The sequence below is a fragment of the Arachis hypogaea genome, chromosome 20 (assembly GCF_003086295.3).
Source record: "Arachis hypogaea cultivar Tifrunner chromosome 20, arahy.Tifrunner.gnm2.J5K5, whole genome shotgun sequence".
Lineage (NCBI taxonomy): Eukaryota > Viridiplantae > Streptophyta > Magnoliopsida > Fabales > Fabaceae > Arachis > Arachis hypogaea.
In genome coordinates this window covers 70,076,056-70,095,747 of record NC_092055.1, presented here as the reverse complement: position 1 = coordinate 70,095,747, position 19,692 = coordinate 70,076,056, and the positions used below count along the sequence as shown (strand labels likewise).

General features: G+C 37.3%; 1 protein-coding gene across 1 annotated transcript; it reads right to left on the bottom strand.

Moving 5' to 3' along the window:
* Positions 1-15,417: 15,417 nt before the first annotated feature.
* Positions 15,418-19,130, bottom strand: LOC112783366 (peptidyl-prolyl cis-trans isomerase CYP40). Its single transcript, XM_025826296.2, has 9 exons — positions 18,675-19,130; positions 17,321-17,821; positions 17,061-17,148; positions 16,904-16,956; positions 16,681-16,785; positions 16,473-16,548; positions 16,207-16,244; positions 16,039-16,122; positions 15,418-15,707 (listed from the first exon to the last, which is right to left on the bottom strand). The coding sequence occupies exons 1-8, from the start codon at positions 18,843-18,845 to the stop codon at positions 16,069-16,071; spliced, it is 1,086 nt and encodes a 361-aa protein (XP_025682081.1). The 5' UTR covers positions 18,846-19,130; the 3' UTR covers positions 15,418-15,707; positions 16,039-16,068.
* Positions 19,131-19,692: the final 562 nt, after the last annotated feature.

The following is a 19,692-nucleotide window of genomic DNA, read 5'->3' as shown; positions in this document are numbered from 1 at the left end:
TAAGGAGATAAAGTAAATGAGTAGGAAAAAGTAAGACTCATGCAATGCAATGCAACCTATGTATATGAATGCAACTATATGCTAAAATGATTTTTTTTCCTACTTAGTTAAAAGTAAATAAGTTCTTCAAGACATATATAAATCAAATATCACTAATTAAAATTTATACAGTAAAAACAAGTAAACTTGTAAGAAGACAGCTCATGAAAGCAGGGAACATAGAATTAAGCATTGAACACTCACTGATGGTGTATATGCACTCTAGTCACTCTAGTGGATAGGGTAATCACTCTACTCTTCTCTAATCATTCTTTCTAAACCTTTTTCTTCACCTAACCAATCAACAAGTATTTAATGTACCAATGCAAATATCATGAGGTCTTTTCAAGGTTGTAATGGGGCCAAGGTAAAGGTGAGGGTATATATATGGCTAAGTGAGCTATAAATTGAATCCTTGATTAACCTAAGCTCTTACCTATACATATACTCCTTATATTTTTATATTCATGCCTAGCTACCCAAAGTTTTCCCACTTTTGTATTACATATTCATGCATCAATTTTTCACTTAACTTTGTATCACACATGCATTGATTTTTCATTAAACTTAACATTGGGGTAATTTTGTCCCATTATTTATTTATTTAATCACTTAATTACTTGAATATTTTTGGATTTTTTTTAAGCATAAAAATAAACATAACATTGCCAATGCACATGAATTTTTTATTTTTCTAGTTTCACATGAGTAGGTACCCAAATTCCCAATATTTTATCATGACACATTCCCTTATTAACCCATGTTCCCACAATTTTCCCACACTTTATTGACACACAATTTCTATCTTAAGCTAACCAAAGATTCAATTTGGGGTATTACTTGTTTTTTCGCTTAAAGCTAGTAATGTGGTAAAATATAGAACTAAGGGGATTTAAAAAGGCTCAAAGTGGCTAACAAAGGTAAATGGAAGGGTAGGCTATTTGGGATAAAAAAAAATAAAGAAAAAGAAAAGTTAAAGAAACACCAAACTTAAAATTAAAACAAGACAAGACAATGAATTAACTAACAAGATTTGAAATTAAAGATGAGATTTTTGAAAATTGGAAAGAGAAAGTCAAATAAAGATTTTAAAATTCAAATTTGAAAGAAAAAAACTACCAAAATACTAAATCTTTAAAATTTGAATTTTAAGTAAAGATAAGATAAGATAGCAAAGTTTTCAAAATCAAAGAAAAAGATCAAAAGATCAAGAAAGATAAGCAAGATAAGATTAAAGAAGATTAACTTAAACAAAAAGATCACTAATGGGACACCAAACTTAAAAATTTAAACCAAGATAAGAAAAAAATAAAGAATTTTTCGAAAATTCAAAGGAAGGGATCTTAAAAAAATTTAAAATTCAAAAAGAAAGAAAAAGATAACCCAAAGAAATACTGTACTTAAATTTTAAATTTTGAAAATTGAATTTAAATGAAAAAATTAAATAACTAGAATCAAGGAAAAGATAAATAAGATAAAGATCAAGAATCAAGAAAGATAAACAAGATATGATTTGAAAATTTAAAAAGAAAATTAATTAAAAAGAAAAAGAAAGGATTTGGAAATTTTCGAAAAGAAAAGAAAAAAAGGAAATATTAAAAGACACTAAACTTAAAATTTAAAATTAAATCAAAATAAGATAACAAGATTCGAAAATTAAAAAGGGAAAGATAAACAATATTAATTTTAAAATTTTAAAGGAAAAATACTTAAAGAACACCAAACTTAAAAATTTTGAAAAAATTGCAAGAATTTTCAAAAATTCAAGAGAAAAATTTTAAAAAATTTTCCAAAATTTAAGAAGGAAAAAAAATACCAAAAAGACTGCAAAATTTAAAAATTTGAAAACAAGAGAAAATTAGTGAGGAAAATTTTCGAAAAGGTATAGAATTAGGTACAACATAAAATTAGAAAATCAAAAGGAAATAAATGGTCAAAAACTGATAAAAGTACCTGATCTAAGTAACAAGACAACCGATAGTTGTCAATCTCGAACAATCCCTGGTAACGGTGCCAAAAACTTGGTGCGCGAAATTGAACTCGCACAACTTCACCGGCAAGTGCACCGTGTCGTCTAAGTAATACTTTAGGTGAGTGAGGGTCGATTCCACGAGGATTGTTGGATTGAGCAAGTAATGGTTTTCCTAGGCAAAATAGAAAATGAGTTGTTGTTGTTATAGGCGCATAAAAACAAAACAATAAAGAAAGCAATAAAGAATTGGTGTAGAAACAGTAATGAGAAAATATTTAAGGCCTCGGAGATATTTATCCTTCTGAATTAACATTTCTTACCAACCATTTTAACAATGAATGATTCATTCTCTAGCAAATTGTAAGTGATTAAATCCTGTCCTCTTGGCGAATGAATCTCCTCTGATCCTACTCAAAACGCCACAGATAAGGTCGGATCTTCCGGATCAGTGGGTGAAGTTCAGAAAACAACTTTAGCACCACAGAAACCTCAATTACCCATAACTAACGAGATTATATGTCACATATCCCAATTAGCCTAGATAACTTGTTGGTTTAGGAGGAGTGTTTTCAAGCTATAGCTCAAGTGACCTTTTCCCAATATCACAAGAACCCATGTAGAGAAAGGGACATACCCAATCTTATTCGGATGAAAAACGAAAACAAACCTTAGAACTGAACCAAACATATATTAAAATAGAATAGTAATGATATCAATCCATAGAGATAAACAAAGCTCCTAACCTTAACCTAGGAGGTTTAGTTGCTCATAATTTACAGAAAAAATAGAGAAGATTTGTCTGTCAATTCGTTATTTGTTACTTAATCCAAAGTGATCTCCTCTTTAAATAGAAAATACTAACCCTAAAAGATGTAAATTTAAATTTAAAAAGTACAAGGGTATAGATAAGCTAAGGAGTGCTAAAATCTACTTTGGGCCCACTTTGGTTGAGTGCTTCGTGTAACACCCTAATTACCCTAAGCCTTACCTCGCGCCATAAAGCAAAGGTTAATCAGAGATTATGACAGTTCTAAAGCTCATACGTATAATATATAGAAGAAATAATATAATCTAGAAGCCCGATGAAGGATATAGCTCAAAAACAGGATTTCAAAAGCGCAAAACGTACTAACGAAGCTACTATCTTATAGCATAAGAAACAGAAGTGATATAAACAAGGTAATAGTATAATAGTGAAATATCATAAGAAAACTAGCCATGACTCGCGGAGTTTAAGTCAGCTAGCCATATACAGACTCTATAGAAACCTGAGCTTATACAAGTTTTTCTCTCATAATACAAGCCTCTAGGCTAAACAAAATACAAAAGAGAGATGTATAAACAAGATAAACCAAAAGACTCCAAAAGAATCCAGGATCCTCCGCTTCCGTTACCATCCAAAGCTCGGTGAGTTGCGACCTGCATCTGAAAAACACAACAAAGATATGGTATGAGAACCGGAGGTTCTCAGTATGGTAATAGTGCCCAGTGATGTAGGATATAAGACCCCGGGAGACCAAAGGAAATCCTAAGCTCCATATCCATCACAAGATTCAAACTTAAAGCATTCTAAGACAATATAAGCATAATATAAACCTTATCATAATTAAACCGGGTAATCTATCTTAAGGGATTTCTATTCTAACCAAACACCGCTATCCCACAGCCATCACCAACCTATCCTCCATGCGATCCCATCGCCACCGCCTTCCGAACCTCCTCAATCCCAGTAGAAAGCACAATTAATAACAATGCAAGTAATTCACAAGTAAAAGCATGCAAGGCAAGTAGATTAAGTAAGCAAATAGACATGTTATTCAATTAGGCATACAATTACAAGTCGGCAAAGCAAACAAGCAGATAGAAAATGCATATGATGAATGCCTGCCCTACTGGCTGTGATATCACATTGTCGGTTCAAATGCCAACCTGACACATCTCCATGGAGACGTCGCCCTTCGGATTTCTCATATGGGAACCCCCGAGATATAGTGCCCGGATCACTATCCAGGTACCAACGCCTGCACGCCTATAGATCTGAAGGGATGCGAGCGGGATACTCTTGCCTCAGACCTCACATCTCAACGTAAGCGGGATTAACCACCGTCCTTATACCGCCGCCGCTACCACGACAGGCGGGATTAACCACCATCCCTGCCGGGCGCATAGCGTCTCATAATTTCAGTAAAAACATTACTTCAGTGGGTTTCAGAAAACATTTTCAGTATACATGGATACATCATCTCATTCAGAGTCCACGACTCTTCTCAACCACTTTCCATTCGTAACTCAGTTTCCACTTATCAAAGTTCATCATTCCTCATCTCATATATCCATCACCCTTCACCTAACGTCAAACCGTTCTCAGCACGCCAGAAACCTAGGCCTCTGTTTTCTATTTTATCATAAAATCAGGGGTGTGTGCGTACGCACGCCCAGGAAATTTTAAAATGTGTGCGTACGCACAGGTGGAAAAACTTTCAGAAAATCTGTTCACTCGCACAACCTGTGCCAGCGCCCCCAACAGACTGGCTTTCCCGACGTGTGTGTCCGCACAGACCTGTGCATCCGCACAGGTTAGAATTTTTCCTTAGATATGTGCGCGCACAAGCTGTGCTAACGCTGCAAACAGAATGCACTTCTCTGCCTGTGCGTGCGCACAGGTGTGTGCGTCCGCACAGGTCAAAATTCTTACAGGGTGTGCGCTCGCACGAGGGTGTGCGCCCGCACATATCAGCAAATCATGAAATTCTGCAACTTTGCAGAATGTCAGATTTTTAACACCAACTTTGAATGATCATAACTTCCTCTACAAAATTCCAAATTTCACAAACTTTATATCGATATAAAGAGTTTTCAAAGATCTTTAATTCTAAATAAATTTCAATCAGTTTTGAAAACTGAGGCAAAAGTTATGATTGAGCAAAGTTCACCAAAAATCTCATTTTACCAAAAGCCACAATTTACCAAATTTTCACAATTCTCAAACCACCTCCAACCAAAACAACATCAACCTCCTATTTAGTAGCACAACTAAGCTCTTGGTCAAAATTCACCACTTACCACATATTTTCATCACATTTCACCATTCTCCAACCATCAATACCAATCATGCAATATCACAATAAATCTCCATTCAACTCTTCAAACTACATAACCATGTAATTAACATTAATTTCACATATATCTTAACATTAGCAATCATCATACCTTCACCTCAATAATCATCACATTATCATAAATCATCATACATTAACATTTCAAACAACTCATCAACCATTATAATTCAAACCTATCCTATGGGTCACTAGCCTAAGTGTCCATGAATATTACATACAACATAGAGGAAACCGAAATCATACCTTGGCCGATTCTCTTTATGCACCAAAAACCCAAACGAGCACAAGCTATGCTTTCCAACACAATCCAAGCTTTCAATTCCACTCCAACAAGCACAATTATGTTCCAAAAGCTCCCAAAGCCACAATAATCAAACTATATGCATACAATTCACCTCAAATTAACCTAGGGTTCCAATTATACATAAATTCACAAAGGTTTAATGACTCTTACCACTTCCAGCAGATTTGGATGTCAAAACCCAAGGCTAAGCAAGGCTTAGAGCAAACCTAAAAATCCAAAATCACAAAAACTCATTTAACCTCAAAGCCCTAGGAACCGAAACTTTGGAGAGAATAATAGAAGGGATTTCGTGGTTACCTCCCCAGTTTCTTGTATGGGTTTTGTAGAACATTTCACGAGGAATGCGTAGCCATAAATGGTGCAGCGATCGGAGCTCTCTAGCTCAAGATATGAGCTTTGGAAGTTTGAGATGAATAGTGCTCAATCTCTTCTCCTCTCCTTCTTTTCTTATTTTTGATGTGTGTGTGTTATGAGTGTTGTGTAGTGAGTTGGTTCACTTAATGAACCCTTTTATATGTTGGGCTTGGGCCTAACTTGGGCCCAGTCCAACCCGTTAGCGTTTTTAGCCTGTTTGTCCTAACTTCGGGCCAAACCTTTAAAATTAACACCCGGTTTTCCATTTCTAACATTTTTCTAAGGTTTTTGCCGGTTTTTACTTTTTCTCATGCGGTACCGGGCAAACTTGAATCGGTTCAACCGGTTCAACTGCCGGTTCGTAGTTTTTTCACGGTTTTTCGCAGAAAGCACATTTTCTAACTCAGAAATACCCATTGAGTCCAAAAATCACCTTTAAATTCTCAAATTCTCTTTCTAACTTTTCGGAATCTAATTTGGACAATATTAATTACTTAATTAACCGGTTGATTTGTTGCAGTTCTTACACTTCGTCCAAGCCTGGCGTTCAACTTGGAGAATGGGCGTTGAACGCCCATTAGGGGGTGAATTCGCTGCTCTCTGCTCCCTAGCTGGCATTGAACGCCAGTTTTGGGCGTTCAATGCTGGAGGCTGGTCCTTCGTAGGCGTTGAACTCCAGATGAGGACGTTCAACGCCAGTTCTGGAAAAGAATTATAGACTATCATATATTTCTGGAAAGCTCTAGAAGTTAGCTTTCCAATGCCGCGGATGATGAGGTGGTTCTGGATCGTCACATCATCCATACTCACGCGATTATGAGGGACAAGGTTCTCTTCCTCCCAAGATAGAGCATCAAAATTTTTGGTGTAGATGCTTTCTTTTTCATCAAGTTTCTATTTTTTGGGAGGCGGTTCAGTGGACAAAGGAGATGAAGGAGTGCACTCCGAAGAGATAAGTCGGGAGAGAGGAGTCGGGATAATAACTTTCGGATCAGAAAGATCCAATCCCGACCTCTTCTGGGGTGCAGATCGGGTCGACTTGCCAACCTCCTGCTGTGAATTTCCCTCCCCCGACCTCCTTTTGCCACTGAAGTTTCCGAGCCACCAGTGTCTTCTTGGTGTTGCGGAGAAACTTCATAGAAGATTTAGGAGCCATACCCTCTGCAATAACAAATTGGATACAATTGGAATCAACATCTAATAAATAAGAATAAACCAAAAAGCAATGGAAGAAGCACTACCAAGGTCTGACTTCAGAAGGCTAGGATCTCCCAAATACCTCTTTGTGTCCAAATGAGGATCTTGGCCCCAGGTACCCAGAATGAATTCTACTACCTCCCTCTTTAAATCATCTAAGTCGGAAAGATCACGCTTAACAATTTTGAGGGTGTCCTGCCAGTACAAAAGGAACGAGTTTTCCTCGTTCTCGGGTAAGTAAAAAGGTCGGGCACCCACAGCACCCTTGATCTTAAAGAAATGGTTTTTAAAATTATGGAAGGAGTCGTCAAAGATAGAGAAAGCCTTTCAACCTTGTACAGCTCGGAAGGATATCCACCCCGACTTCTTGGTGGAACTATACGGTTTGGTGGCCACAAAAAGGTAGAAGAAAATGTTCAAAAAGGGCTAAACTTCCAATTCTCAACACAAGAGTTGGAACATTTTCATAAAAGCCCAAGAATTCGGGTGCAGCAAAGAAAGGGCAAGATTAGAAGATCGCAAGACCTCAATCTCAAAGTCAGTAAAAGCAAGTCGGACACCAAGCCTAGTGAAGAAGCAGTCATAGGCGTAAAAGAAAGGCTGTTCAGACTCTACTATAGGAGGAAAGCAGACTCTCTCCTCAGGATCAGGTGGTTCTAAAACATAATTTTTCTCATCCTCCCTATTCTCACAAATGCTATGGTATCTACGAAACATGTCACAATACTCTTTGTCGATTACCCGGACACACGCTAAAACAATACTATCTACCCAAACCCGAAGAGTAGGAGGAATGATGAGCAGATAATTTATACGCTTTTTGGCATTGTTTTTACATAGTTTTTAGTATGTTTTAGTTACTTTTTATTATATTTTTATTAGTTTTTATGCAAAAATCACATTTGTGTTTCTTGTTTGAGTCTAGTGTCAAATTTTAAGTTTGGTGTCAATTGCATGTTTTTTTTTTTAATTTTGCTTAGATTTTCGAAAATTCATGCATTATGTTCCTTCTTGATCTTCAAGTTGTTCTTGATGATTTTCTTTGTTTAATCTTGTGATTTTCTTGTTTTGTGTCTTTTCTTATTTTTCATATGCATTTTCGAATTACTGGTGTCTAAAGTTTAAAAATTTCTAAGTTTGGTGTCTTGCATATCTTTCTTTTCTTAAAAATTTTCAAAATTATGTTCTTGATGTTCATCATGATCTTCAAAGTGTTCTTGGTGTTCATCTTGACATTCAAAGTGTTCTTGCATGCATTATTTGTTTTGATCTTAAATTTTTATGTTTTGTTTCATGTTGTTGTTTTTCTCTCTCCTCATAAAAAATTTAAAAGTCGAAAAAACTAGGGGTGACCTGGGGTCAGGTATAAACCTCATGCCACTCTCTGTAATGGAGAAACTAGGGATCTTTGAGGTACAAGTTGTAAGAATCTCACTAGAGATGGCAGACAAATCAATGAAACAGGCTTATGAACTTGTAGAGGAGGTCTTAGTGAACGTTGAAGGCTTTTACATCCATGCTGACTTCATAATCCTAGACACTGGGAAGGATGAGGATGAATCCATCATCCTTGGAAGACCCTTCCTAGCCACAGCAAGGGCTGTGATTGATGTGGACAGAGGAGAGTTAGTCCTTCAATTGAATGAGGACTACCTTGTGTTTAAGGCTCAAGGATCTTCTTCTGTAAACATGAAGAAAAAGCATGAAAAGCTTCATCCAATTCTCTCCATACAAAGTCAAGCAAAGCCCCCACACTCAACTTCTAAGTTTGGTGTTGGAATGCCACCATTAAGCTCTGAGTCTCTGTAAAGCTCTCTAAGAGCTCACTGTCAAGCTATTAACATTAAAGAAGCGCTTATTGGGAGGCAACCCAATGTTATTTAATTATATTTATTATAGACATTTGTTTTCCATTGTTATTTTATATTTTCTTTAGGTTGATGATCATGTGAAGTCATAAAAATAGCTGCAGAATTAAAGCGGAATAAAAAACAGCATCAAAAATAGCACACCCTGAAGGACAGGCTTACTGGCGTTTAAACGCCAGTAAGGATAGCAGAATGGGCATTTAACACCCAGTCTAGCAGCATTCTGGGCGTTAAACGCTAGAAATGGCAGACAGACTGGCGTTAAATGCCAGAAAAGGGTGTCTGGCTGTTTGGCTGGCGTTAAACACCAGAATTGGCAGACAGACTGGCGTTTAACGCCAAAAAAGGGTGTCTGGTTGGCGTTAAACGCCAGAAAGGGGCATCAGCCTGGCGTTTAACGCCAGGAAAGGCAGCAGAGCTGGCATTAAACGCCAGAAATGGCACACAGAGGGCGTTTAAACGCCAAAAGGTGCAGGGAGCAGAATTTCTTGACACCTCAGGATCTGTGGACCCCACAGGATCCCCACCTACCCCAATTCACTCTCTCTCCTCTTCACACATTTCCATAATACTCTTCCCCAAATACCCCTGACCAATCACATCAATACCTATTCCCTAAACACCATTCACCTATCAAGTCCTACCCTCTTCCCCATAATCTCTTCACCACTCACATCCATCCACTATTCCCCAAAAACCATCATAAAACCCCACCTACCTCACCATTCAAATTCAAAAAAATTTCTCTCCCAAACCCAACCCCTTCTTACATGAATTCCCTCTCTCTCTTACCCTATAAATACCCCTCCCTCCAACCTTCAATTTCACACATCATAAACACTTAAACCCCCTTGGCCGAATTCCAAACACACCCCTCTATCTCCTCTATTTCTTCTTCTTCTACTCCTTTCTTTCTTCTTTTGCTCGAGGACGATCAAACCTTTTAAGTTTGGTGTGGGAAAAAGCTCTGCTTTTTGTTTTTTCATAACCATTAATGGCACCTAAGGCCGGAGAAACCTCTAGAAAGAGGAAAGGGAAGGTAGTTGCTTCCACTTCTGAGTCATGGGAGATGGAGAGATTCATCTCAAAGGTCAATCAAGACCACTTCTATGAAGTTGTGGCCAAGAAAAGGGTGATCCCCGAAGTCCCTTTCATGCTCAAAAAGAGTGAATATCCGGAGATCCGACGTGAGGTTCGGAGAAGAGGTTGGGAAGCTCTCACCAACCCCATCCAACAAGTCTAAATCTTAATGGTTCAAGAGTTCTATGCTAATTCATGGATCACTAAGAACCATGATCAAAGTATGAACCCGAACCCAAAGAATTGGCTCACAATGGTTCTAGGAAAATACTTAGATTTTAGTCCGAAAATCGTGAGGTTAGCATTCAACTTGCCAATGATGCAACGAGATCCTCATCCTTTCACTAGAAGGGTCAACTTTGATCAAAGGTTGGACCAAGTCCTCATGGACATCTGTGTGGAAGGAGCTCAATGGAAGAGAGACTCCAAAGGCAAGCCGGTTCAACTGAGAAGGCTTGACCTCAATCCTGTGGCTAGAGGATGGTTAGAATTCATCCAACGCTCTATCATTCCTACTAGTAATCGGTCTGACGTTACAGTAGACCGAGCTATCATGATCCATAGTATCATGAATGGAGAGGAAGTAGAAGTTCATGAGATCATACCTCTAGAACTATACAAGGTGGTGGACAAGCCCTCCACTTTAGCAAGGTTAGCCTTCCCTCATCTCATCTGTAACCTATGCAATTCAGCTGGAATTGTCATAGAGGAAGACATCCTCATTGAAGAAGACAAATCCATCACTAAAAAGAGGATGGAGCAAACAAGAGAGCCCACTCATGGACCTCAACAAGAGCATGAGGAAATCCCTCATCAAGAAATCCCTGAGATGCCTCAAGGGATGCATTTTCCTCCACACAACTATTGGGAGAGACTCAACACCTCTTTAGGAGAATTGAGTTCCAACATGGAGCAACTAAGAGTGGAGCACCAAAAGCACTCCATCATCCTCCATGAAATCAGAGAGGACCAAAAGGCCATGAGAGAGGAGCAACAAAGGCAAGAAAGAAACATAGAGGAGCTCAAGCACTCCATAGGATTTTCAAGAGGAAGAACTAGCCGCCGTCACTAAGGTGGATCCATTCTTTAATTTCCTTGTTCTTATTTTTCTATTTTTCGTTTTTATACTTTACGTTTTGTTTATGTTTTTGTCTTTATTACATGATCATTAGTGTTTAGTGTCTATGTCTTAAAGCTATGAATGTTCTATGAATCCTTCACCTTTCTTAAATGAAAAATGTTTTCTGAAAAAGAAAAAGAAGTACATGAATTTCGAATTCTATCTTGAAAATAGTTTAATTAATTTGATGTGGTGGCAATGCTTTTTGTTTTCTGAATGAATGCTTGAACAGTGCATATTTTTTATAGTGAAGTTTATGAATGTTAAAATTGTTGGCTCTTGAAATTTTATAATGAAAAAAGAGAAATGTTATTGATAATCTGAAAAATCATAAAATTGATTCTTGAAGCAAAAAAAAGTAGTGAAAAACACAAAGCATGCGGAAAAAAATGGCAAAAAATAAAGAAAAAATAAGAAGGAAAAAGAAAAGGCAAGCAGAAAAATCTAATAACCCTTTAAACTAAAAGGTAAAGGTAAAAAGGATCCAAGGCTTTGAGCATTAATGGATAGGAGGGCCCAAAGGAATAAAATCCTGGCCTAAGCGGCTAAATCAAGCTGTCCCTAACCATGTGCTTGTGGCGTGAAGGTGTCAAGTGAAAAGCTTGAGACTGAGCGGTTAAAGTCGTGGTCCAAAGAAAAAAGAGTGTGCTTAAGAACTCTGGGCACCTCTAACTGGGGACTCTAGCAAAGCTGAGTCACAATCTGAAAAGGTTCACCCAGTTATGTGTCTGTAGCATTTATGTATCCGGTGGTAATATTGAAAAACAAAATGCTTAGGGTCACGGCCAAGACTCATAAAGTAGCTGTGTTCAAGAATCAACATACTGAACTAAGAAAATCAATAACACTATCTGAATTCTGAGTTCCTATGGATGCCAATCATTCTGAACTTCAAAGGATAAAGTGAGATGCCAAAACTGTTCAGAAGCAAAAAGCTACTAGTCCCGCTCATCTAATTAAAACTAATCTTCATTGATATTTTTGAAATTTATTGTATTTTCTCTTCTTTTTATCCTATTTTGTTTCAAGTTGCTTGGAGACAAGCAACAATTTAAGTTTGGTGTTGTGATGAGCGGATAATTTATACGCTTTTTGGTATTGTTTTTACATAGTTTTTAGTATGTTTTAGTTACTTTTTATTATATTTTTATTAGTTTTTATGCAAAAATCACATTTTTTGACTTTACTATGAGTTTGTGTGTTTTTTTTTTTAATTCCAGGTATTTTCTGACTGAAATTGAGGGACCTGAGCAAAAGTCTGATTCAGAGGCTGAGAAAGGACTGCAGATGTTGTTGGATTCTGACCCTCCTGCACTCGAAGTGAAATTTCTGGAGCTTCAGAAGCCCAATTAGCGCGCTATCAATTGCGTTGGAAATTAGACATCTTGGACTTTCCAGCAAGGTATAATAGTCTATACTTTTTCTGAAATTTGATGGCCCAAACTGGCGTCTAAACGCCAGCCAGAGACCCTTTTTTGGCGTAAAACGCCAGAACTGGCACCAGAACTGGAGTTAAACGCCCAAACTGGCATCCAAGCTGACGTTTAACTCTAGAAAAGGCCTATTCACGTGTAAAGCTCAATGCTCAACCCAAGCACACACCAAGTGGGTCCCGGAAGTGGATTTCTGCACTATCTGCACTTAGTAACTTATTTTCTGTAATCCCTAGTAACTAGTTTAGTATAAATAGCACTTTTTACTATTGTATTCGCATCCAATCTTTAGAGCTTATGCCATATGTTACATTTGGAGAGGCTGGCCATTCAGCCATGCCTAGACCTTTTTCTCTTATGTATTTTCTACGGTGGAGTTTCTACACCTCATAGATTAAGGTGCGGAGCTCTGCTGTTCTTCATGAATTAATGCAAGTACTATTGTTTCTCTTTCAATTCACGCCTACTTCTTCTCCAAGATATACTCTCGTACTTAATTCAGTTAAGTTAGAATGAAGGGGTGACCCGTGACAATCACCCACTATCTTCGTTACTCGCTTAGCCAATATCTGCGTGCCTGACAACCACAAGCGGTCTACATGATGTTCAACGTAGTCATTAGACGACAGCCGGAGCATATTCTCTTGGGTCTCTAATCCATGGACCGAGTCTGTGAGATTAGAACCTTCGTGGTAGAGGCTAGAACCAATTAGCAGCATTCCTGAGATCCGGAAAGTCTAAACCTTGTCTATGGTATTCCGAGTAGGATCTGGGAAGGGATGACTGTGACGAGCTTCAAACTCGCGAATGTTGGGCGCAGTGACAGTGTGCAAAGGGATAGAGAGATCCTATTCCGACACAAGTGAGAACCGACAGATGATTAGCCGTGCAGTAGCTATACCTGGTATTTTTCATCCGAGACGAGAAATCCGACAGTTTATTAGCCGTGCAGAAACCGTACTTGGACCATTTTCACTGAGAGGATCATACAGCTTGCCATGGAAGGGAGCACGCATGATTGGATGAAGACAATAGGAAAGCAGAGGTTCAAAAGCAACAAAGCATCTCCAAACGCTTATCTGAAATTCCCACCAATGAATTACATAAGTATCTTTATTTTATTTTATATTTTATTTATCTTTTAATTATCAAAACCTCATAACCAATTGAATCCGCCTGACTAAGATTTACAGGATGACTATAGCTTGCTTCAAGCCGACAATCTCTGTGGGATCGACCCTTACTCGCGTAAGGTTTTATTACTTGGACGACCTAGTGCACTTGCTGGTAAGTTGTACCGGAATTGTGAAAAGTGTGATCACAATTCCGTGCACCAAGGAACCTTAGTCGACATGTTCAAGATAACTTTGCGAGACATAAACGCTACCCCTACAAATGAAAAATAAAAGAAGACTGTCACCAAACAAGTTGGAGATCATTTTATAAAGAAGTCGGGTAAAAGCTACCAAATCAAAACGAAAACTTTTCTACACATCAATAAAATGGCGCCCTCTTTCGTCACAACATCACGTCGAACGACGCACCATTAGGGGAAGTATAGGCACATGAAAACAGCAGCAACACCATAAACAAACAAAGATACTTGCAAACAAAGAAAAGAAGTCTTTCAAAATTTTCACAAACAGTTCCTATCTACCCCTCAAACGCTTCACACCAAACCCAACAACAAAAAAATGCAAACCCAACAACAAGCAAGTCTCGTGCAAGTTAGAAAAGAGAATCCAAGAGAACGGAGGAGATGAAACCAACCTGGAAGAAGATCGTGAGAAAGGGATACCATGAACACTCCTCTCCACGACGAAAACGGAAAGGTTGCAAAAATCCAAGAAAGAGAAAATCTTGGAAGCAAAACAGAAGCGGATGAATCATACAAACACAGGGAAACTCTTTATGAAAATGAGAACAAAGCAGTTCTTTCAGAAAATAGAGAAAGGGGCACAAGAGGAGCGAATGAAGTCTCTTTATAAGAAACAATGAAGCCCAAACGACTCCATAACTCATTAAAACTCGCGCGGATCTCAAGGAGTAATGCCGCGCAAACGTCCACTCAGCATTAAAGTCCCAACATTAAAAAATTTGAACAAATCAGACATCCCGACAAACTTAGTCCGATGTCCACGACAGAAGGCGCAAAATGCTTGAGCCCAACCTCTACAAAGGAACGCACTCAAGCAGGGGCACTGTTCATATATCCTGGCCCAAACAAATAAGAGCCAGGCCTAATAAATACGAAAGGCCCACCGACAAAGGTGGACCTCACCACATACCCGACCTCTTTGAAGAGATCGGACAGGAACATATAGGCCCAGCTCTACTTGACTAAACAAGTAACTACCTCCTTAAGCCTCTTTAACCGGCTCTACCTCCTCTAGAAGGTAGATCCCAACAAACTCCCAAGATAAAAACAACGCTTATCTATCAGAAAAAATAGAACTACTCCAACAAAGGTAGTTATCTTTTCTACTATAAATACACTAACACCATCCCAGGTATAACTCACGTTCTAATCTACTAAAAACCTGCCTAAACCCCTTGTTAACTTAAATATCGGAGTCTCTTGCAGGTATCACCCCCACCTCCTCACGAAAAACTCGGACAGGCGACACCTTGACATATCAAGTCGGACGCTGCCACACAAAGGGATCTGGACTTCACGTTCAAGCCCAAATCAACGTTTCAGGTAACCCTCAGAACAACAATCATGCTAAGTATACATAAAAAAATCAACCACGTATATAGAATACATATTAAAATACAAAATACATATTAAAAATAAGTTAATAACATATAAATTTATTATGACTAATTTAGTAGTTGATTTTTTGTGTGCAAATAGTATTTTTGAAAGTAATTACCATATCTAAATCAAAGATACATAAATTTAAATTTTCTAACATAAAACTATGTGTCTAAAATTGAATAACCAATAGAGGTGCTATATTACTCTCTTTTTGAGTGTAAGTACCTAATTACAAATATCAAAACAAAATCACAAGTAAAGCTTTCTCACTTGTCCATCGGATAACCAACATTTCCATAGCTATAATAACCACCAAATAATGATTTGAGTTCTCTGCAAAAAGAAAAAAAAGGTTGACCAATCCAGTATCAACTTATTTCCTCTGAGCCTCATTCCTAATACATTTAGCAACAATGAATGCAAGCCTGTTCTAATATTTTGTATACAATGCTCCTTGGACCTGCAAAGGGGAAAGGAAGTGAGTTTGATTCAGCTCTTTTGAATTTCAAATGGTGCAAATAAGCTATTGTGACAACAGAAATCCAAACTGTAAAGTTTAAGTTTTGATTACTGCACATGCTCTTGGAGCGGCATGTGTATTGTACTCATAACCAATAAGTATCGAACCATATTTTAAAGAGTGATTCTTTTCTTAGTTGTGATTGATTTCAATGTGATGCTCGTGGAATACCTAAGAATTTCTTAGATGGTGGACAAGCAAACATGGTCATTACTCTACATTTAAAATCTATAATAAGAAGGTAATTAATATTCATATACTACTTTATTACCTGGATTGACTGGCAGAGGCATAGCAAATGTTATTGGAACATCTTGCTATATGCCTTTTTCTCTTTATCGCGCCTATCAGCTATCTGTAACAGATATAATTAGTTAGATTCCTAAAAATAGGATATAATGCTTCTATCTATGCTTGCACAAATTAGATAGATCATCACCTTCTTCCTCGCAGCAGCAAGTTCCTTTTTTATTCCAGCTTAAATAACATACAAAGGCGGATTAATTAGCTCTTCATAGAATAAGCATTCGAGTTGTAAATTTTATGTTTGCATTTCCTAACATATAAAATCGCTGTTCGGCTTGTATCATCAAAAGGTTATCCAATCTTTTAAAATAACATCAAAAAACCTGACTAGAAATATGGTGAAGTTGTGTATAGAACAGTGAATTTATGCCAAAGGCATGATCCAAAATCATAAATTACCATCGTGTGGCTCCAAGGTCAATGCCTTCTTAAAGCTTTCAACGGCAGCATCAATGTCATGGAGTGCCATGTATGCCTGATAAGTCAGAACTCGGAAGCAACATAGCAATAGGAGAAGAAAGTGAGAAACATTAATTACCAGCAACAAGAAGACTGATATATTCAAGGGAAAGGAAAGCTCCTAAATTGTGACAAATGGGATACCAACCTGACCTTGGCGGAACAAAGCTTTGGCATTATTCTCTCCATCACGCACTGCAAATTCGGTATCCAACAATGCTCCTTTGAGATCGCCTAATTTCAATTTACAAGCCTAAAGAATGGCATACGATAGACAATTAGTAAAACAGGAACAGTTCATATAGCAAACTGGCAACAGAACTCAACAAAGAATATGATAGCACACTGCAATAAAGTAAATTCAAACTTACAGAGCTGTTTGTAAAAATCTGAGATTTCGTCTTTCTCAAACCTGAACTTTTCTCTGCAAAGGCATAAACACAACTATGTTATCCGCATTTAAAGGAGGTGAAATGCAATTACAATTTAATCTCTCTGCCGAAATAAATAGTAGACAGGCCAGCTTGCCTTCATCAATCCCCTCTTTTTCCCAACAAATATCTAGGTAGCGCAAAGCCTTTCGATACTTCTTTTGAGCCATTTTGTAATCTTGTTTCTGTAACGAAAAGGAAAAAAGAATTAGTTTTTTCCTGTCAAGAATTGCAAGGGAGAAGGGATAACTATTAACAGACAGAATGAATATTTCATTCTTACTCTTATAAAGTTAAAACAATACATCAAATATAATATCAGAATAGAGTAGGGTGGATTGTGGAAAGCAACAACACCTTGTAATAATCGTTACCAAAAGTTTTAATGTTGTTAACAGATTCCGTCCACCATTCAAGTTCATTAGGACTCTCATCAAGATCTGCTGGCCAATCAGGATAAGTATCACCATCTTTGAAAAAGTTGGAGATTCCATCATCTTCTCCTTCAGGAATTTCTCCACAATCCACAATTTTTACATCAAGAGTGGGACAGTCATCATCTCCAGTAGTAACATGCTCAATCGAACGGACCACTCCCATTCCCTTAACTACTTTCCCAAATACAACATGCTTACCATCTAGATGAGAAGTTCGAGTAGTGGTGATAAAGAACTGAGACCCATTCGTATTTGGACCAGAGTTTGCCATTGATAGCATCCCTTTCCTTTCATGCTTCAATTCAAAATTTTCATCTTCAAACTTCAGTCCATATATAGATTCTCCTCCAGTACCATCTCCAGCAGAAATATCGCCTCCTTGGATCATAAAACCCTTAATAATACGATGAAAGCATGACCCCTGAAGGTACAACCAGAAAAATAATTCGAATTCAATAGTCGACTTTAAACTAATACTGCCAATTTACTTGTTAGAAGATAATATATGGCATGAACAAATTTTGCCAGTACAAAAAGTTTGCCGCATTAGAAAAAAAAAATTGATTTGATTTAAGTATTTAACCGCCTCCTATCTTTTAAACTCTGCCAAACACTAAAATATTTGATTAAATGACAGAGTGAAACTCTTCTATACTCATTGAGTGTATAGAAATCATAACATGAGCCCGGTCCAGACCAATAAAGTAAGGCATCCTTGTAGTAATGTTCTATCCAATTTAAGTATGTGTTACAACCGATTCTTGTTGAATCTTTAATTGAAGTACGAAAAATGAAAAGAAAGCTTTTAGATTTGTAGGTCAATGTGATCCCATGGCATCATGACATGTACTATCAACAGTTTAAACTTATGGATTCTTTTTTTTTTTTTTTTGGTCTTCTTCTTCTTCCAGCATTGCTAACATAGATTCTCAGGCAATTCATTCATTAAATAATAATATAAAAAAAAAAAAAAACTATAGAGCCCCATAAAGTTGGCATATTTTAGCATTCTTCAACAAATTTGGTAGTGAGTTAAAGAATAATAGAGATAATATAGTATGCTCATGCTCTAGTTCCCAAAAAGATACTACTTTGGATTGAGAACACAGTAACACACTGAAAGAAGAATAAACACAAAGTAGAAGGAATCCTTTTCCCAAGAATAAAAGTGAGCGAATGACGAAAAGGTATATCGAGAAGCAAAAAGAGGAGTGATAATAAAGTGGACATAACCGTCTTTTCAGAGAAGGAATTGAATTGATAGAAGGAGGAACCTTGAAATGGAGGGGGACTCCGGTGTTGGGAGCAATGCCCTTATCGCCGGTGCAGAGAGCTCTGAAATTCTCAGCAGTTTTGGGAACGACGTCGTTGAAGAGCTCAACCACTATCCTTCCTTCAAGCTCTTCACCTATGCTTACGTCCAAGAAGCACCTTCTTCTTCCCATCTCTCTCTCTCTCTCTCTCTCTCTCAAAAGTCTTCTTCTCTTTCTTTCTGAGTTTTTCAAAACCAATCGGGGTGTGTGTGAAAAGGAATTGAAAATTGAATAATGAATGCATTGAAGATGCTTAGGAAATCACCACTTAACATTATTATTTGGAATTTGGATTCACCCCATTCCCCCTCCCTCCTATGTTCCTAAACATGGTTGGTCACTAGGTTTGGTAGCCTTTGTCTTATTTTAGATATTATTAGACTTAAATGTTTTCACTCTGTTCACGACTAGTAGATTTTAGTATTCAGTTTTATTTTTTAGTACAGAAATTCAACTACATGTTTTTAGTCTATATTTTTAATTATTAATAATTAAATTAATTAAAAATAATAAATTTTATTAACTCTAACATTTATCTGTTAAGTATGTTGAGTTTGGTTAGGTTTTTTATAATACTATGAATTAAGTTAATATTTTATTCGCTGTTAAACTAAATTAGTAATATAAGTATCAGTTTAATTTATGGTTATAAAACTCTTGTATCAAATTAGTGCTCACCTACTCCTAGCCGAGGTCTTAGACAAGGAGACCCTATGTCACCCTATCTTTTTGTGTTGTGTATGGAGCGACTGGCATGCTTTATTAGTCATCAGGTTGATTTGGGCTTGTGGGAGCCGGTTGCTATTTCTAGAGGGGGACCAAGAATATCCCATTTAATGTTTGCGGATGACTTGCTTCTATTCTGTAAAGCTACAAAGAGACAAGTGCAAAATGTGATGTTGGTTTTAGAGACTTTTTGCAAAGCATCTGGGATGAAGATTAATGTGGAGAAGTCTAAAGCGCTTTGCTCCAAGAATGT